General features: G+C 38.2%; 1 protein-coding gene across 1 annotated transcript in view; it reads right to left on the bottom strand.

Moving 5' to 3' along the window:
* Nucleotides 1–21,471, bottom strand: part of LOC311165961 (L-gulonolactone oxidase-like) — a gene marked incomplete at its 5' end in the record, with an annotated part of 50,225 nt that extends 28,754 nt beyond the window's left edge. The window contains 4 exons of the mRNA XM_084227454.1: nt 3,079–3,264; nt 8,297–8,387; nt 14,979–15,073; nt 21,376–21,471. Coding sequence (XP_084083580.1) covers nt 3,079–3,264; nt 8,297–8,387; nt 14,979–15,073; nt 21,376–21,471 — 468 coding nt within the window. The remainder of the gene's footprint in view (nt 1–3,078; nt 3,265–8,296; nt 8,388–14,978; nt 15,074–21,375) is intronic.
* Nucleotides 21,472–21,476: the final 5 nt, after the last annotated feature.

The raw sequence follows: 21,476 nt of genomic DNA, 5'->3' as shown, positions 1-21,476 counted from the left end.
CACATTCCCAAAATCCCCTCCCTCATTCCCTGGATCCTTTCCAACCTTTTCTGGATCCTTTCCCACTTTTCCCAAATTCCTTTCCCACTTTTCCCTCCATCCTTTCCCACATTCCCTGGATAATTCCCACATTCCCAAATCCTTTTCCCACTTTTCCCACCTCTCCCAGCCCTTTCCCTCCATCCCTTCCCACATTCCTAAATCCTCTCCCACATTCCCCGGATCCTCCCCCACTTTTCCAGCCTCTTCCTGCCCTTCCCTCCATCCTTTCCCACATTCCCTGGATCCTTTCCCACATTTTCTGGATCCTTTCCCACCTTTTCCCAAATTCCTTTCCCAGCCCTTTCCCTCCATCCATTCCCACTTTTCCCATCCCTTCCCACCTCCCCCGGATCCTCCCCCACATTCCCTGGATCCTTTCCCATTTTTCCTGCAGTTCCCAACCCTTTCCCTGGATCCTCTCCCACTTTTCCCTCCATCATTCCCACATTCCCTGGATAATTCCCACATTCCCAAATCCTTTTCCCACTTTTCCCACCTCTCCCAGCCCTTTCCCTCCATCCCTTCCCACATTCCCAAATCCTTTCCCACCTTCCCTGGATCCTCCCCCACATTCCCAAATTCCTTTTCCCACTTTTCCCGCCTCTCCCAGCCCTTTCCCTCCATCCATTCCCACTTTTCCCATCCCTTCCCACATTCCCCAAATCCTCCCCCACATTCCCTGGATATTTCTGGGATATTTTCCCCACATTCCTGAGGAAATTCCGGGATTTTTCCCCCAATTCTTGAAGAAATTCCTGGATTTTTTTCCCCCCTTTCCCAAGGAAATTCTGTGATTTTTCCCCCAATGCCTGAAGAAATTCTGGGATTTTTTCCCCCCATTCCAGAAGAAATTCCAGGATTTTTTTTCCCCCATTCCCAAGAAAATTCCAGGATATTTTCCCCCCATTCCTGAGGTAATTCTGGGATATTTTCCCCCCATTCCTTAGAAAATTCCTGGATTTTTTCCTCCCATCCCTGAAGAAATTCCAGGAATTTTTCCCCCATCCCTGAAAAAATTCCAAGCAGGACTTTCTCACAATTTCCCCCAAATTCAGGCTGTGAATTCCCAGAATTTTTCCCTCCTTCCCAATGAAATCCCTGAGGAAATTCCGGGATATTTTTTCCCCCATTCCACAGAAAATTCCAGGATTTTTCCCCCATTCCTGAAGAAACTCCTGGATTTTTCTCGCCAATTCCTAAAGAAATTCCAGGAATTTTTTCCCGCCATTCCCAATAAAATTCCAAGCAGGAATTTCTCAGAATTTTTCTCCCCAATTCAGGCTGGAATTCCCAATGAAATCCCCGAGGAAATTCCGGGATTTTTTTCCCCCATTCCTGAAGAAATTCCTGGATATTTTCCTCCAATTCCTGAAGAATTTCCTGGATTTTTTTCCCCCATTCCTTAGGAAATTCCAGGATATTTTCCCCCAATTCCTGAAGAAAATCCAGGAATTTTTCCCCCCATCCCTGAAGAAATTCCAGGAATTTTTCCCCCATCCCTGAAGAAATTCCAGGATATTTTTCCCCCAATTCCTGAAGAAATTCCAGGATTTTTTCCCCAATTCCTGAAGAAATTCCAGGATTTTTTCCCCAATTCCTGAAGAAATTCCAGGATTTTTCCCCCCCATTCCCAAGGAAATTCCTGGATTTTTCCCCCCATCCCTGAAGAAATTCCAAGCAGGAATTTCTCCCAATTTTTCCCAAATTCAGGCTGGGATTCCCAATGAAATCCCTGAGGAAATTCCAGGATAATTTTTTTTTCCCCCATTCCCAAGGAAATTCCAGGATTTTTTCCTCCCAATTCCTGAAGAAATTCCTGGGATATTTTCCCTCAATTCCTGAAGAAATTCCGGGATATTTTCCCCCCATTCCCAAGCAAATTCCAGGATATTTTCCCCCCATCTCTGAGGAAAATCTGGGGTATTTTTCCCCCCATTCCCAAGGAAATTCCTGGATTTTTTTCCCCCATCCCTGAAGAAATTCCCAGCCGGAATTTCTCACAATTTCTCCCCAATTCAGGCTGGGAATTCCCAGAGTTTTTCCCTCCTTCCCAAAGAAATTCTGGGAGAGAATTCCGGGAATTTTTTCCCCATTCCCAAGAAAATTCCAAGTGGGAATTCCAGGAATTTTTCCCTCATTCCCAATAAAATTCCCAGCTGGAATTTCTCCCAATTTCTCCCCAACTCAGGCTGGGAATTCCCAATGAAATCCCCTTGGAAATTCCAGGAATTTTTCCCCCAATTCCGACAGAAATTCCTGGATATTTTCCCCCCCTCTCTGAGGAAATTCCGGGATTTTTTCCCCCCATTACCAAGGAAATTCCAGGAATTTTTCCCCCATCTCTGAGGAAAATCCGAGATATTTTCCCCCCATTCCTGAGGAAATTCCGTGATTTTTTCTCCCATTCCTTAGGAAATTCCAGGATATTTTCCCCCCATCCCTAAGGAAATTCCAGGATATTTTCCCCCCATTCCTGAAGAAATTCCAGGATTTTTTCCCCTGATTCCTGAAGAAATTCCTGGATATTTTTCCCCCAATTCCTGAAGAAATTCCTGGATATTTCCCCCCATTCCTGAGGAAATTCCAGGATATTTTCCCCCCATCTCTGAGGAAAATCTGGGATAATTTTCCACCCATTCCCAAGGAAATTCTGGGATTTTTTTTCCCCCCATCCCTGATTAAATTCCAAGCAGGAATTTCTCTGAATTTTTCCCAAATTCAGGCTGGGAATTCCCAGAGTTTTTCCCTCCTTCCCAATGAAATCCCCGAGGAAATTCCAGGATTTTTTATCTCCTTCTCAAAGAAATTCCAAGTGGGAATTCCAGGAATTTTTCCCTCATTCCCAATAAAATTCCAAGCAGGAATTTCTCCCAAATCCAGGCTGGGAATTCCCAGAATTTTTCCCTCCTTCCCACTGAAATCCCCTTGAAAATTCCATTATAATTTTTTTCCCCCCATTCCTGAAGCAATCCCAGGACTGTTGGGAATCCCAGGAATCCCGGGAATTCCGGGAATTCCGTGAAATCCCGGGAATACCTGTGTGAGGGTGGAGGGGAAGGCGATCTCCCGGAGGCGGAACCGGGGCACGCACTGGAAGGTGACGTCCAGGAGGATCCCCAGCGCCCCCAGGTGCAGCCGCGCCGCCCCGAACACCTCCGGGTGCTGCGCCTCGGAACATTCCAGAACCTCGCCCGACGCCGTCAGCAGGGACAGCGCCACCACCTGGGAAAGGGGAAAGGGAATTTTTGGGAATTTTTGGGAATTTTTGGGGAATTTTTGGGATTTTTTAGGAATTTTTGGAGGATTTTTTTGGGATTTTTTTGGGATTTTTTTGGATTTTTTTGGATTTTTTTGGAATTTTTTGGGAATTTTTGGAGGATTTTTTGGAATTTTTTTGGATTTTTTTGGAATTTTTTTTGGAATTTTTGGAGGATTTTTTTGGAATTTTTTTTGGAATTTTTTTTGGAATTTTTTTGGAATTTTTTTGGGGAATGTTTTTGGAATTTTTTTGGAATTTTTTGGAATTTTTTGGGAATTATTTTAATTTTTTGGAATTTTTTTGGAATTTTTTGGGGAATTTTTTCGGAAATTTTTTGGAATTTTTTTTGAAATTTTTTGAAAAATGTAAAAAATTTTTTGGATTTTTTTTTAAATTTAAAAAAATTTTTTTGAAATTTTTTGGAAATTTTTTGTAATTTTTTTGGAAATTTTTTTGGAATTTTTTTGGACTTTTTTTGGAATTTTTTGGATTTTTTTTTGGAATTTTTTCTGGGTTTTTTGGGAATTTTTTTTGAATTTATAAAATTTTTTTAAAATTTTATTGGAATTTTCGGAATTTTCTTGGAATTTTTTTGGAATGTTAGGAATTTTTTTAAATTTTTTTTTGAAAATTTTTTGGGGATTTTTTTTGAATCATTTTGGAAATTTTTTGTAATTTTTGGGGATTTTTTTGGATTTTTTTTTGAATTTTTTGGCATTTTTTGTGAATTTTTTGTGAATTTTTTGTGAATTTTTTGTGAATTTTTTGTGAATTTTTTGTGAATTTTTTGTGAATTTTTTTGGATTTTTTTGGGAAAATTTTTTAGCTTTTTTTTTAATTTTTTTGAATTTTTATGGCATTATTTTGGAATTTTTTGCCATTTTTTGGGAATTTTTTTGGACTTTTTGGAATTATTGGGGGAATTTTTGGGGTTTTTTTTTGAATTTTTTCTGATTTTTTTCTGATTTTTTTCTGAATTTTATTTTTTTTTTAAATTTTTTTGAATTTTGGGGGGATTTTTTTGGATTTCTTTTCAATATTTTGGAAATTTTTTCGGATTTTTTTGGAATTTTTTTGAATATTTTTTAAATTATTTTGGATTTTTTTTTATTTTTTTTCTGATTTTTAAATTTTTTTTGGATCCTTTGGGGATTTTTTTGGAATTTTTGGGGATTTTTTTGGCATAATATTGGAATTTTTTTATTTGTTTGAATTTTTAAAATTTTTTTTGGTAATTTTTCTGGCTTTTTTTCGAAATTTTAGGGGGGTTTTATTTTTTTGGAATTTTTTTGAATTTTTTAAAAATCTTTTGGGATATTTTTTTTGCATTTTTTTGGCTTTTTTTTTAAATTTTTTTGAATTTTTCTGTTTTTTTTTTTCCTGGATTTTTTAAAAAAATTTTTTTTAGAAATTTTTGAGGTTTTTTTAAATTTTCTTTTTTATTTTTGGGAATATTTTGAGGTTTTTTGGATTTTTTCTGGAAATTTTATGGAAATTTTTAGAATTTTTTTATTTTTTTTTTTTTAAATTCCAAAACGATTCCAAAAAAAAAAAAAATTTTTTAAAAACCCAAAAATTCCCCAAAAAACCCCAAAAAATCCCCCCCAAAAAGCCCCCAAAATAAAAAAAAAATCCCCAAAAAATCCCCCCCCAAGAAAAATCCCCCCCCAAATCCCCCCAAATAAAAAAAATCCTCAAAAAAATCCCCCAAAAATTAAAAAAATCCCAAAAAATCCCAAAAAATCCCAAAAAAATAAATTAAAAAAAAATCCCCCCAAAAATCCCCAAAACATCCAAAAAATCCCCCCAAAAATCCCAAAAAATCCCCCAAAAATCCCCCAAAAATCAAAAAAAATCCCCAAAAAATCCCCAAAAAATCCCCCAAAATCCAAAAAAAATCCCCCAAAGTCCCCAAAAAATGTCCTAAAAAAATCCCCCCAAAATCCCCAAGAAATCCAAAAAAATCTTCAAAAAATCCCCCAAATCCCCACAAAAATCCTAAAAAATCCTCAAAAAGTGTCCAAAAAAATCCCCCCAAAATCCCCCCCAAATCCCAAAAAATCCTCAAAAAATCCCCAAAAAATAAAAAAAAAATCCTCAAAAATATCCCCCAAAAATCCAAAAAAAATCACCAAAAAATAAAAAAAATCCCCAAAAAAACCAAAAAAATCCCCCAAAAAACTCCCAAAATCCCCCAAAATCCCCACAAAAATAAAAAAAAAATCACCAAAAAATAAAAAAAATCCCCCAAAAAATCCCAAAAAAATCCCCCAAAAATCCCCCCAAAATCCCCAAAAAATATCAAAAAAAATCCCCAAAAAATCCCCAATAAATCCAAAAAAATCCCCCAAAATCCCAAAAAATCCCCCAAAATCCCCACAAAACTCCCCAAAAAATCCCCCAAAAATCCCAAAAAAATCCCCACAAAAATCCAAAAAAAATACCCCAAAAATCCCCAAAAAATCAAAAAAAATCCCCAAAAAATCCCCCAAAATCCCCAAAAAATGTCAAAAAAAATTCCCAAAAAATCCCCCAAAAATCCCCCAAAAATCCCCAAAAAAATCCCCCAAAAATGTCCAAAAAAAATCCCCAAAAAATCCCCCTCCCCCCCCCCAAAAAAAATCCCCCCAAATTTTCCCCAAAAATCCCCAAAAAGATCCTAAAAAAATACCAAAAAATCCCCCCCAAAAATCCCCCCAAGACTCCCAACAAAATCCAAAAAACCCCAAAAAAATCTTTAAAAATTTTTTAAAAAATCCCATAAAATCCCCCAAAAAGTCCAAAAAAATCCCCAAAATTACCCACAAAAATCCCAAAAAATTCCCCCCAAAATGTCAAAAAAAAAAATCCCCAAAAAATCCCCAAAAAATCCCCCCCAAAAAAAAAAAATCCCCAAAAAATCCCCACAAAAATCCCCAAAAAATCCCCAAAAAATCACAAAAAAAAAAAAAAATCCCCAAAATCCCCACAAAAATCCCCATAAAATAAAAAAAAAATCCCCAAAAATCCCAAAAAAATACCCCAAAATGTCCAAAAAAATCCCCAAAAAATCCCCCAAAATCCCCACAAAAATCCCCCCCAAAATCCCCTAAAAATCACAAAAAAATCCCCAAAAAATCCCCAAAAAATCAAAAAAAATCCCCAAAAAATCCCACAAAATCCCCACAAAAATCCCCACAAAAATCCCAAAAAAATCCCCTCCCCCCCAAAAAAATCCCTCAAAAATCAAAAAAAATCCCCACAAAAAATCCCAAAAAAATCCCAAAAAATAAAAAAAAATCCCCACGAAAACCTAAAAAAATCCCCCCAAAATCCCCCAAAATGTCAAAAAAAAAAAACCCAAAAAATCCCCCAAAATCCCCCCCAAAAATCCCCAAAAATCCTCAAAAAAATCCCCCAAAAATAAAAAAAAAACCCAAAAATCAAAAAAAACCCCCACAAAAATCCAAAAAAATCACCAAAAAAAAAAAAAACAATCCCCCCAAAAAATCAAAAAAAATCCCCAAAAAATCAAAAAAAATCCCAAAAAATCCCCCCAAAATCCCCCAAAATCCCAAAAAAATCCCCAACAAAATCCCCAAACAATCCACCAAAAAATCCCAACAAAAATTAAAAAAAATCACCAAAAAAAAAAATCCCGAAAAAAATCCCCCAAAAACCCCAAAAAATGTCCAAAAAAAATCCCAAAAAAATCCCCCAAAAATAAAAAAATATCCCCCCCAAAATCCCCAAAAATTCCCAAAAAATCCTCAAAAAAATCCCCAAAAATAAAAAAATCCCCAAAAAATCCCCCAAAAAATCCCTCAAAATCCCCACAAAAAATCCCCAAAAAAATCCCCCAAAAATAAAAAAAAATCCCCCAAAATCCCCCCAAATCCCCACAAAAATAAAAAAAAATCACCAAAAAAAAAAAAAAATCCCCAAAAAATAAAAAAATCCCCCAAAAAATCCCCCAAAAATCCCCCAAAAATCCCAAAAAAATCCCCCAAAAATAAAAAAAAAATCCCCCCAAAATCTCCCAACAATCCCAAAAAATCCTCAAAAAAATCCCCCCAAAATAAAAAAAAATCCCCAAAAAATCCCCCAAAAATAAAAAAAAATCCCCAAAAAATCCCCAAAAAATCATCCAAAAAAAAATCCCCAAAAAATCCCCAAAAAATCACGAAAAAAAAAAATCCCCCCCAAAAAAATCCCCAAAATCCCCACAAAAAACCCCCAAAAATAAAGAAAAAATCCCAAAAAATCCCCCCAAAATACCCCAAAATGTCCAAAAAAATCCCAAAAAAATCCCCCAAAATCCCCACAAAAACAAAAAAAAATCACCAAAAAATAAAAAAAAATCTCCAAAAAATAAAAAAAATCCCCCAAAAAATCCCCCCAAAATCCAAAAAAAATCCCCAAAAAATAAAAAAAAATCCCCAAAAAATCCTCAAAAAAATCCCCCCCCCAAAAAAATCCCCACAAAATCCCCCAAAAATCAAAAAAAATCCCCACAAAAATCCCCAATAAATCAAAAAAAATCCCCAAAAAATCCCCAAAATTCCAAAAAAAATCCCCCAAAATCCCCCAAAAAATGTCCTAAAAAAATCACCCCAAAATCCCCCAAAAATCCAAATAAATCCCCCAAAAATCCCCAAAAATCCCCACAAAAATCCTAAAAAATCCTCAAAAAGTGTCCAAAAAAGTCCCCAAAAAATCCCACAAAAATCCTAAAAAATCCTCAAAAAGTGTCCAAAAAATCCCCAAAAAATCCCCCAAAAATCCCAAAAAAATCCCCCCAAAATGTCCAAAAAAATCCCCACAAAAATTCCCAAAAAATCCCCAAAAAATCACAAAAAAAAAAATCCCACAAAATCAAAAAAAATCCCCACAAAAATCCCCAAAAATCCCCCAAAATCCCCCAAAATCCCCCAAAATTCCCAAAAATCCCCCAAAAATCCCCCAAAATTCCCGAAAATCCCTCAGAATTCCCGGAATTCGGGTTTTGGCTCGCACCTGTGTGGGCAGGATGCCGTGGCGGATGCCGGTGTTGTGGGTGCCGGTGCCGATGACCCCGGCCGCCGTCACCTCGGACACGGCGCCCAGACTGCGGGGGGGAAGATCCGGTGGGAATTCCCGGCTTGGGAGATGATCCTGGATCCGTTCCTGATCCCATCTGGATCCGTTCCGGGATTCTGATCCCACCCAGAGCCATTCCTGGATTGTGATCCCACCCAGAGCCATTCCCAGATCCATTCCTGATCCCACCCGGATCCATTCCTGATCCCACCCGGATCCATTCCTGATCCCACCCGGATCCATTCCTGATCCCACCCGGATCCATTCCTGATCCCACCCGGATCCATTCCTGATCCCACCTGGATCCATTCCTGATCCCACCTGGATCCTGATCCCACCCGGATCCATTCCTGGATCCTGATCCCACCTGGATCCATTCCTGGATCCTGATCCCACCCGGATCCATTCCTGGATCCTGATCCCACCCAGAGCTGTTCCTGGATCCCGATCCCACCCAGATGCATTCCTGATCCCACCCAGATCCATTCCTGGATCTTGATCCCACCCAGATCCGTTCCTGGATCCTGATCCCACCTGGATCCATTCCTGATCCCATCTGGATCCATTCCTGATTCCACCTGGATCCATTCCTGGATCCTGATCCCACCTGGATCTATTCCTGGATCCTGGATCCGTTCCTGATCCCACCTGGATCCATTCCTGGATCCCGATCCTGCCTGGATCCTGATCCCACCTGGATCCGTTCCTGGATCATGATCCATTCCCAGATCCATTCCTGATCCCACCTGGATCCATTCCTGATCCCACCTGAATCCATTCCTGATCCAGCTGAATCCATTCCTGGATCCTGATCCCACCCGGATCCGTTCCTGATCTCACCTGGATCCGTTCCTGATCCCACCCAGATCCATTCCTGATCCATTCCTGGATCCATTCCTGCATCCTGATCCCACCCAGATCCGTTTCTGGATCCTGATCCCACCTGGATCCATTCCTGATCCCATCTGGATCCATTCCTGATCCCACCCGGATCCATTCCCAGATCCGTTCCTGGATCCCACCCAGAGCCATTCCTGGATCCTGATCCCATCTGGATCCGTTCCTGGATCCTGATCCCACCCGGATCCATTCCTGATCCCACCCAGATCCATTCCTGGATCCTGATCCCACCTGGAGCCATTCCTGGATCCTGATCCCACCCGGATCCATTCCTGATCCCACCCAGAGCCATTCCTGGATCCTGATCCCACCTGGATCCGTTCCTGATCCCATCTGGATCCATTCCTGGATCCTGATCCCACCTGGATCCGTTCCTGATCCTACCTGGATCCATTCCTGATCCCACCTGGATCCGTTCCTGGATCCTGATCCATTCCCAGATCCGTTCCTGATCCCACCCAGATCCATTCCTGGATCCTGATCCCACCTGGAGCCATTCCTGGATCCTGGATCCGTTCCTGATCCCATCTGGATCCATTTCTGGATTCTGATCCCACCCGGAGCCATTCCTGGAGCCATTCCTGATTCCACCTGGATCCATTCCTGGATCCTGATCCCACCTGGATCCATTCCTGGATACTGATCCCACCTGGATCCATTCCTGGATCTGATCCCACCTGGATCCATTCCTTACCCCACCTGGATCCGTTCCTGATCTCACCTGGATCCGTTCCTGGATCCTGATCCCACCCAGAGCCATTTCTGATCCCACCCAGATCCATTCCTGATCCATTCCTGGATCCATTCCTGCATCCTGATCCCACCCAGATCCGTTCCTGGATCCTGATCCCACCTGGATCCGTTCCTGATCCAGCTGGATCCATTCCTGTATCCTGATCCCACCTGGAGCCATTCCTGACCCCACCTGGATCCGTTCCTGATCTCACCTGGATCCATTCCTGGATCCTGATCCCACCTGGATCCATTCCTTACCCCACCTGGATCCGTTCCTGATCTCACCTGGATCCGTTCCTGGATCCTGATCCCACCCAGAGCCATTCCTGATCCATTCCGGGATCCATTCCTGATCCCACCCGGATCCATTCCTGATCTTAATGGAATCCATTCCTGGATCCCGATCCCACCCGGAGCTGTTCCTGATCCCACCTGGATCCATTCCTGGATCCTGATCCCACCTGGATCCATTCCTGATCCCACCTGGATCCATTCCTGGATCCTGATCCATTCCCAGATCCATTCCTGATCCCACCCGGATCCATTCCCAGATCCATTCCTGGATCCCACCCAGAGCCATTCCTGATCCTGATCCCATCTGGATCCGTTCCTTATCCCACCCAGATCCATTCCTGGATCCTGATCCCACCTGGAGCTGTTCCTGGATCGTGATCCCACCCGGATCCGTTCCTGATCCTACCTGGATCCATTCCTGGATCCGGATCCATTCCTGGATCCTGATCCCACCCGGATCGATTCCCATTCCCATTCCCATCCACATTCCTGATCCCAATCCCGATCTCCAATCCCGGTCCTGATCCCATTCCCATCCCCATTCCCAATTCCATTTCCATTCTGACCCCAATCCCATCCCCATCCCCAATCCCAATCCCAATCCCATTCCTGATCCCATCCCCATTCCCACTATCCCCACCATTCCCGATCCCACCATTCCCATTCTTGATCCCATTCTCATTCCCATCATTCCCATCATTCCCATCATTCCCATTCCCACCATTCCCACCATCCCCATTCCCCATTCCCAATCCCATTCCCGTTATTCCCGATCCCATTCCCGTTATTCCCATTCCCATTATTCCCGTTATTCCCGTTATTCCCATTCCCGTTATTCCCGTTATTCCCTCACTTGGCCAGGGCCATGCCGCGCTGCTCCAGCTCCAGGTTCAGCTGGCTCAGGAGCATCCCATTCCCATTGTTCCCATTGTTCCCATTATTCCCGATCCCATTCCTGTTATTCCCATTCCCATTCCCATTGTTCCCATTCCCATTCCCGATCCCATTCCCACATTTCCCATTATTCCCGTTATTCCCGATCCCGATCCCGTTATCCCCTCACTTGGCCAGGGCCATGCCGCGCTTCTCCAGCTCCAGGTTCAGCTGGCTCAGGAGCATCCCATTCCCATTCCCATTGTTCCCATTCCCATTGTTCCCATTCCCATTGTTCCCATTCCCATTCCCATTCCCAATCCCATTCCCGTTATTCCCGATCCCATTCCCATTCCCGATCCCGATCCCATTCCTGTTATTCCCAATCCCATTCCCGTTATTCCCGATCCCATTGATCTCATTCCCATTGTTCCTGATCCCATTCCCATTCCCATTGTTCCCATTCCCATTATTCCCATTCCCGTTATTCCCGTTATTCCCATTCCCGTTATTCCCGTTATTCCCTCACTTGGCCAGGGCCATTCCGCGCTGCTCCAGCTCCAGGTTCAGCTGGCTCAGGAGCATCCCATTCCCATTCCCATTCCCATTCCCATTGTTCCCATTCCCATTGTTCCCATTCCCATTGTTCCCATTCCCATTCCCATTCCCAATCCCATTCCCGTTATTCCCGATCCCATTCCCATTCCCGATCCCGATCCCATTCCTGTTATTCCCAATCCCATTCCCGTTATTCCCGATCCCATTGATCTCATTCCCATTGTTCCTGATCCCATTCCCATTCCCATTGTTCCCATTCCCATTATTCCCATTCCCGTTATTCCCGTTATTCCCATTCCCATTCCCGTTATTCCCTCACTTGGCCAGGGCCATGCCGCGCTGCTCCAGCTCCAGGTTCAGCTGGCTCAGGAGCATCCCATTCCCAATCCCGATCCCATTGTTCCCATTATTCCCGATCCCATTCCTGTTATTCCCATTCCCATTCCCATTGTTCCCATTCCCATTCCCGATCCCATTCCCACATTTCCCATTATTCCCGTTATTCCCGATCCCGATCCCGCCCGTTATTCCCAATCCCGTTATTCCCGTTATCCCCTCACTTGGCCAGGGCCATTCCGCGCTGCTCCAGCTCCAGGTTCAGCTGGGACAGGAGCATCCCATTCCCATTCCTGATCCCATTGTTCCCATTCCCATTCCCATTCCCGATCCCATTCCCATTCCCATTCCCATTCCCATTGTTCCCATTATTCCCGATCCCATTCCTGTTATTCCCATTCCCGATCCCATTCCCATTGTTCCCATTCCCATTCCCGTTATTCCCATTCCCATTCCCGATCCCATTGTTCCCATTCCCAGTATTCCCATTATTCCCGATCCCATTCCCATTATTTCCGTTATTCCCGATCCCGTTATTCCCGTTATTCCCGTTATTCCCGTTATTCCCTCACTTGGCCAGGGCCATGCCGCGCTGCTCCAGCTCCAGGTTCAGCTGGCTCAGCAGCATCCCATTCCCATTCCCGATCCCATTGTTCCCATTCCCATTATTCCCAATCCCATTCCCGTTATTCCCAATCCCATTGTTCCCATTCCCATTATTCCCGTTATTCCCATTCCCATTCCCGTTATTCCCGATCCCATTGTTCCCATTATTCCCGTTATTCCCGTTATTCCCGTTATTCCCGTTATTCCCGTTATTCCCGTTATTCACTTGGCCAGGGCCATGCCGCGCTGCTCCAGCTCCAGGTTCAGCTGGCTCAGGAGCATCCCATTCCCATTGTTCCCATTGTTCCCATTATTCCCGATCCCATTCCTGTTATTCCCATTCCCATTCCCATTGTTCCCATTCCCATTCCCGATCCCATTCCCACATTTCCCATTATTCCCGTTATTCCCGATCCCGATCCCGTTATTCCCTCACTTGGCCAGGGCCATGCCGCGCTGCTCCAGCTCCAGGTTCAGCTGGCTCAGGAGCATCCCATTCCCATTCCCATTGTTCCCATTCCCATTGTTCCCATTCCCATTGTTCCCATTCCCAATCCCATTCCCGTTATTCCCGATCCCATTCCCATTCCCGATCCCGATCCCATTCCTGTTATTCCCAATCCCATTCCCGTTATTCCCGATCCCATTGATCTCATTCCCATTGTTCCTGATCCCATTCCCATTCCCATTGTTCCCATTCCCATTATTCCCATTCCCGTTATTCCCGTTATTCCCATTCCCGTTATTCCCGTTATTCCCTCACTTGGCCAGGGCCATGCCGCGCTGCTCCAGCTCCAGGTTCAGCTGGCTCAGGAGCATCCCATTCCCAATCCCGATCCCATTGTTCCCATTATTCCCGATCCCATTCCTGTTATTCCCATTCCCATTCCCATTGTTCCCATTCCCATTCCCGATCCCATTCCCACATTTCCCATTATTCCCGTTATTCCCGTTATTCCCGTTATCCCCTCACTTGGCCAGGGCCATTCCGCGCTGCTCCAGCTCCAGGTTCAGCTGGGACAGGAGCATCCCATTCCCATTCCTGATCCCATTGTTCCCATTCCCATTCCCGATCCCATTCCCGATCCCATTCCCATTCCCATTCCCATTCCCATTCCCATTGTTCCCATTATTCCCGATCCCATTCCTGTTATTCCCATTCCCGATCCCATTCCCATTGTTCCCATTCCCATTCCCGTTATTCCCATTCCCATTCCCGATCCCATTGTTCCCATTCCCAATCCCATTCCCGATCCCATTCCCATTATTCCCGTTATTCCCGATCCCGTTATTCCCGTTATTCCCGTTATTCCCGTTATTCCCTCACTTGGCCAGGGCCATGCCGCGCTGCTCCAGCTCCAGGTTCAGCTGGCTCAGGAGCATCCCATTCCCATTCCGGATCCCATTGTTCCCATTCCCATTATTCCCAATCCCATTCCCGTTATTCCCAATCCCATTGTTCCCATTCCCATTATTCCCGTTATTCCCATTCCCATTCCCGTTATTCCCGATCCCATTGTTCCCATTATTCCCGTTATTCCCGTTATTCCCATTCCCGTTATTCCCGTTATTCCCTCACTTGGCCAGGGCCATGCCGCGCTGCTCCAGCTCCAGGTTCAGCTGGCTCAGCAGCATCCCATTCCCATTGTTCCCATTGTTCCCATTATTCCCGATCCCATTCCTGTTATTCCCATTCCCATTCCCATTGTTCCCATTCCCATTCCCGATCCCATTCCCACATTTCCCATTATTCCCGTTATTCCCGATCCCGATCCCGTTATCCCCTCACTTGGCCAGGGCCATGCCGCGCTGCTCCAGCTCCAGGTTCAGCTGGCTCAGGAGCATCCCATTCCCATTGTTCCCATTGTTCCCATTATTCCCGATCCCATTCCTGTTATTCCCATTCCCATTCCCATTGTTCCCATTCCCATTCCCGATCCCATTCCCACATTTCCCATTATTCCCGTTATTCCCGATCCCGATCCCGTTATCCCCTCACTTGGCCAGGGCCATGCCGCGCTGCTCCAGCTCCAGGTTCAGCTGGCTCAGGAGCATCCCATTCCCATTCCCATTCCCATTCCCATTCCCATTCCCATTCCCATTCCCGATCCCATTCCCATTCCCATTCCCATTCCCATTCCCATTGTTCCCATTCCCGTTATTCCCGTCATTCCCGTTATTCCCTCACTTGGCCAGGGCCGTTCCGCGCTGCTCCAGCTCCAGGTTCAGCTGGCTCAGGAGCATCCCATTCCCATTCCCGTTATTCCCATTCCCGATCCCGATCCCGTTATTCCCGTCATTCCCGTTATTCCCTCACTTGGCCAGGGCCATCCCGCGCCGCTCCAGCTCCAGGTTCAGCTGGCTCAGGAGCATCCCGGCCTCCACCTTCACCTGCAGCCGCTCCCGATCCACCTGCGGGGCCCCGGACAAACTCAGCACCAAATTCCCGATTTTCCCGCAATTCCGGGAATTTTGAGGAATTTTTTTGAGAATTTTGGGGAATTTTTGGGACTTTTTTTGAGAATTTTTGGCATTTTTTGGGATATTTTCATGATTATTTGGGAATTTTTGGTGAATTTTTAGGAGATTTTTTTTGTGATTTTTTTTTTTTTATTTTTGGGTGATTATTTGGGAATTTTGGAGATTTTTTTGGAGATTTTTTTGGAGATTTTTTGAGAATTTTTGGCAATTTTGTTTGGTTTTTTTTTTTTGGTGATTATTCAGGAATTTTTGGCACTTTTTTGGGACTTTTTTTGAGAATATTTGGCATTTTGGGGGGTTTTTGGGTGATTCTTGGGGAATTTTTGGGAATTTTTTGAGAGTTTTTGGGGGGGTTTTTTTGTGATTATTTGGGAATTTTTGGGAGATTTTTTGAAAATTTTTGGGGGATTTTTTGAGATTTTTTGGGCGTTTTTTGGTGATTATTTGAGGATTTTGGGGGGATTTTTTGAGAATTTTTGGCTTTTTTTGGTGATTATTTGGTAATTTTTGGGGAATTTGGGGGGATTTTTTGAGTATTTTTGAGGGTTTTTAGGTGATTATTTGGGAATTTTGGGGAATTTTTTGAGAATTTTTGTCTTTTTTGGGGGTTTTTTTGGTGATTTTTTGGGAATTTTTGGGAGGTTTTTTTGAGAATTTTTTTGGGTTTTTTTGGTGATTATTTGGGAATTGTTGGAACATTTTTTGAGAACTTTTGGCATTTTTGGGGAATTTTTTGGAATTTTTGGGTGATTTTTGGGAGATTTTTTGAGAATTTTGGGGTTTTTATTGGTGATTATTTGGGGATTTGGGGGGGATTTTGGGGTGATTTTTGGGTGATTTTTTTGGAATTTTGGGGGAAATTTTTGAGAATTTTTGGCTTTTTTTGTGATTATTTGGGAATTTTGGTGGATTTTTTTGAGATTTTTTCGCGGGATTATTTGGGAATTTTTGGGGATTTTTTGGAGAATTTTTGTATTTTTGGGGTTTTTTTTTGGTGATTATTTGGGAATTTTGGGGGGATTTTTGAGGTTTTTTGGGATTTTTTTTCAGTGATTTTTTGGGGAATTTTTGGGACATTTTTTGAGGATTTTTGGGAATGTTTTGGGTTTTTTCAGGAGATTTTTTGGGAATTTTGGGGAGATTTTTGGGGAGATTTTTTGAGAATTTTTGGCCTTTTTGGGGGCGTTTTGCTGATTTTTTGAGAATTTTTGGGGAGATTTTATTGAGAATCTGTGGCATTTTACGGGGGATTATTTGGGAATTTTTGGGATTTTTTGAGAAGTTTTGGGGGTTTTTTGGTGATTATTCAGGAATTTTTGGGACAATTTTGGGGGGATTTTTTAAGAATTTTTGGCGTTTTTTGGTGATTATTTGGGGATTTTGGGGGGATTTTTCGGTGATTTTTTGGGAGATATTTTGAGAAATTTTGGCTTTTTTTGGTGATTATTTGGGAATTTTTGGGGAATTTGGGGGGATTTTTTGAGAATTTTTGGTGGTTTTTTGGTGATTATTTGGGATTTTTTTTTGAGAATTCTTGGGGAATTTTAGGTGATTATTTGGGAATTTTGGGGATTTAAAAAAAATTTTTCTGTGAATTTTAAAAATTTTTGCTGAATTTTTTCATCTATTTTTTGAAATTTTTGAGGATTTTTTGGGACTTTTAAATTTAGTTTTTCTGTGGATTTTTTAAATTTTTGATGAATTTTTTGGGATATATTTTAAAAAATTTTTGAGGGGAATTTTTGGGAATTTTTAATTTAATTTTTCTGTGGATTTTTTTTTAATTTTCAATGAATTTTTTTCATCTATTTTTCAAAAAATTTGAGGATTTTTTGGGGACTTTTAAATTTAATTTTTCTGAGATTTTTTTTTAAATTTTTGATGAATTTTTGGGGATCTTTTAAAAAATATTTTGAGGATTTGTTGGGGGAAATTATGGGAATTTTAAATTTAATTTTTCTGTGGATTTTTTTTTAATTTTTAATAAATTTTTTGGGATATTTTAAAAATTTTTGGAGGATTTTTGGGACTTTTTGAGGAGAATTTTTGGGAATTTTAAATTTAATTTTTCTGTGGATTTTTTTTAAAATTTTTGCTGAATTTTTTCATCTATTTTTCAAAACATTTGAGGATTTTTTGGGGACTTTTAAATTTAATTTTTCTGTGGATTTTTTTTAATTTTTAATGAATTTTTTCATCTATTTTTCGAAAAATTTGAGGATTTTTTGGGACTTTTTGGGGGAAATTTTTGGGAATTTTTTATTTAATTTTTCTGTGATTTTAAAAAAATGTTTGCTGATTTTTTTCATCTATTTTTCAAAAAATTTGAGGATTTTTTGGGGACTTTTTGAGGGGATTTTTGGGGATTTTTTTATTTAATTTTTCTGAGATTTTTTTTAATTTTAAATGAATTTTTCCAGCTTTTTCTTTTTTTAATTTGAGAATTTTTTGGGACTTTTAAATTTAATTTTTCTGAGATTTTTAAAAAATTTTCAATGATTTTTTCATCTATTTTTTGAAATTTTTGAGGATTTTTGGGACTTTTTTGGGGGAATTTTTTGGGATTTATTTTTCTAATTTTTCTTTGTATTTTTTTATTTTTGATGAATTTTTGGGGATCTTTTAAAAAATATTTTGAGGATTTTTGGGCCTTTTTGAGTGGAATTTTTGGGATTTATTTTTTAAATTTTTCTGTGATTTAAAAAAAAATTAATGATTTTTTTCATCTATTTTTCGAAAAATTTGAGGATTTTTTGGGGACTTTTAAATTTAGTTTTTCTGTGGATTTTTTAAATTTTTGATGAATTTTTTGGGATATTTTAAAAAATTTTTGAGGGGAATTTTTGGGAATTTTTAATTTAATTTTTCTCTGGATTTTTTTTAAAGTTTCAATGAATTTTTTTCATCTGTTTTTTGAAACATTTGAGGATTTTTTGGGACTTTTAAATTTAATTTTTCTGTGGATTTTTTTTAATTTTTAATGAATTTTTTTCATCTATTTTTTGAAAAATTTGAGGATGTTTTGGGGGGAATTTTTTTCTTTGATTTTTTTCTGATTTTTTGTGGATTTTTTTGTGGAATCTTGTGAGAATTTGGGGGAATTTTAAAATTTTGATTTTTTCTGATTTTTGGGGGAATTTTGGATGAATTTTGGGCCTTTTTGGGGTGAATTTTTGGGAATTTTTAATTTAATTTTTCTGAGATTTTTTTTTTATTTTTAATGAATTTTTCCATCTTTTTTTTTTTTAATTTGAAAATTTTTGGGGGACTTTTTTATTTAATTTTTCTGCGGATTTTTTTATAATTTTTTGCTGAATTTTTTTGGGGATATTTTAAAAAAATTTTGAGGATTTTTTGGGACTTTTTAATTGAATTTTTCTTGAGATTTTTAAAAAATTTTTTCATCTAATTTTAAAAAATTTGAGGATTTTTTTTGGACTTTTTAATTTGTTTTTTCTGGGATTTTTAATTTTTAATGAATTTTTTCCATCTATTTTTTGAAAATTTTGAAAATTATTTGGGGAATTTTAAATTTAATTTTTCTGTGGATTTTTTCTTAATTTTCAATGATTTTTTGTGGATATTTTAAAAAATTTTTGAGGATTTTTTGCGACTCTCAAATTTAATTTTTCTGAGATTTTTTCTTAATTTTTTTCATCTATTTTTAAAAATTTGAGGATTTTTTTGGGACTTTTAAATTAATTTTTCTGTGGGTTTTTTTTTTACTTTTAATGAATTTTTTCATCTATTTTTTGAAATTTTTGAGGATTTTTTGGGACTTTTTGTGGGAAATTGTGGAATTTTTAATTTAATTTTTCTGTGATTTTTTTTTTAATTTTTCATTATTTTTTCCAGCTTTTTTTAAAAAAATTTGAGGATTTTTTTTGACTTTTAAATTTAATTTTTCTGTGGATTTTTTTTAATTTTTGATGAATTTTTTGGGATATTTTAAAAAATTTTTGAGGATTTTGGGACTTTTTGGGGCGAATTTTTGGGAATTTTAATTTAATTTTTCTGAGATTTTTAAAAAATTTTTAATGATTTTTTTCATCTATTTTTCAAAAGATTTGAGGATTTTTTTTGAATTTTTAATTTAATATTTCTGTGGATTTTTTTAAATTTTTATGATTTTTTTAGATATTTTAAAAATTTTTGAGGATTTTTGGGTGGAATTTTGGGATTTATTTTTTAAATTTTCTGTGGATTTTTTTTTAATTTTTAATAAATTTTTTTGGGGATATTTTAAAATTTTTTTCAGGATTTGTGGGACTTTTTGAGGAGAATTTTGGGAATTTTTAAATTAATTTATCTGTGGATTTTTTTTAATTTTAATGAATTTTTTGGGATATTTTAAAAAATTTTTGAGGATTTTTGGGACTTTTGGGTGGAATTTTTGGGATTTACTTTTTAATTTTTCTTTGGTTTTTTTTTAAATTTTTGCTGAATTTGTTTGGGAATATTTAAAAAAAGTTTGAGGATTTTTGGGACTTTTAAAATTCATTTTTCTGTGGATTTTTTTTTTAATTTTTGCTGAATTTTTCCATCTGTTTTTTTAAAAAATTGATGATTTTTGGGACTTTTAAATTTAATTTTTCTGTGGATTTTTTTTCAATTTTCAATGAATTTTTTTCATCTATTTTATAAAAAAATTGAGGATTTTTTTGACTTTTTAATTTAATTTTTCTGAGATTTTTTTTAACTTTTAATGAATTTTTCCACCTTTTTTTTCAATTTGAGAATTTTTTTAAAATTTAATTTTTCTGTGGATTTTTAAAAAATTTTTAATGAAATTTTTGGGATATTTTTTAAAATTGAGGATTTTTTTGGGGGGATTTTTTTCTTTGAATTTTTTCTGATTTTTTGTGGATATTTTGTTGAATCTTGGGGGAATTTTGGGGGAATTTTAAAATTTTGATTTTTTTCGGGAATTTTGGAAGAATTTTGGGCCTTTTTGGGGGAATTTTTAGGAATTTTTAATTTAATTTTTCTGTGGATTAAAAAAAAATTTTAATGAATTTTTTTGGGATATTTTAAAAATTTTTTGATGATTTTTAGGACTTTTTGGGTGGAATTTTTGGGATTTTTAAATTTAATTTTCTGTGGATTTTTTTTTAATTTTAATGAATTTTTTGGGATATTTTAAAAAATTTTTGAGGATTTTTGGGACTTTTTGAGGAGAATTTTTGGGAATTTTTAATTTAATTTTTCTGAGATTTTTTTTTTATTTTTAATGAATTTTTCCATCTTTTTTTTTTTTAATTTGAAAATTTTTGGGGGACTTTTTTATTTAATTTTTCTGCGGATTTTTTATAATTTTTTGCTGAATTTTTTTGGGGATATTTTAAAAAAATTTTGAGGATTTTTTGGGACTTTTTAATTGAATTTTCTTGAGATTTTAAAAAATTTTTTCATCTAATTTTAAAAAATTTGAGGATTTTTTTTGGACTTTTTAATTTGTTTTTTCTGGGATTTTTTAATTTTTAATGAATTTTTTCCATCTATTTTTTGAAAATTTTGAAAATTATTTGGGGAATTTTAAATTTAATTTTTCTGCGGATTTTTTCTTAATTTTCAATGATTTTTTGTGGATATTTAAAAAATTTTTGAGGATTTTTGCGACTCTCAATTTAATTTTTCTGAGATTTTTTCTTAATTTTTTTCATCTATTTTTAAAAATTTGAGGATTTTTTTTGGACTTTTAAATTTAATTTTTCTGTGGATTTTTTTTTAATTTTCAATGAATTTTTTTCATCTATTTTTTGAAATTTTGAGGATTTTTTGGGACTTTTTGGGTGGAATTTTTGGGATTTATTTTTTAATTTTCAATGAATTTTTTCATCTATTTTTTGAAATTTTTGAGGATTTTTTGGGACTTTTGAGTGGAATTTTTTGGGAATTTAAAATTTAATTTTTCTGTGATTTTTAAAGAATTTTAAATTAATTTTTCCATCTGTTTTTTTTTAAATTTAAGGATTTTTGAGGGACTTTTAAATTTAATTTTTCTGTGGATTTTTTTTTTTAATTTTAATGAATTTTTCCAGCTTTCTTTTTTTTATTTTTTACTTTTAAATTTAATTTTTCTTTGGATTATTTCCTAATTTTTGCTAAATTTTTCCATCCATTTTTTTTAAAAATTGATGATTTTTGGGGGAATTTTTTCTGATTTTTCTGTGGTTTTTTAGTGGTCTTTGCGCCTTCCCGGGTTGTTTTTCCGGAAGGTTCCGCGGGCGCACCTGCAGCAGGCGGTTGAGTTTGCCCATGTGGATCATGAAGCCGTCGGTGCAGGCGATGTCCGAGGGCGAGTGGCCGCCCCCCAGAACCTTCACCCGCTTCC

The sequence above is a fragment of the Fringilla coelebs genome, assembly GCF_963513975.1.
Source record: "Fringilla coelebs genome assembly, contig: SCAFFOLD_363, whole genome shotgun sequence".
Taxonomy (NCBI): domain Eukaryota; kingdom Metazoa; phylum Chordata; class Aves; order Passeriformes; family Fringillidae; genus Fringilla; species Fringilla coelebs.
The sequence above is the reverse complement of the archived record's forward strand: the minus strand, read 5'-3'. Positions and strand labels throughout refer to the sequence as shown.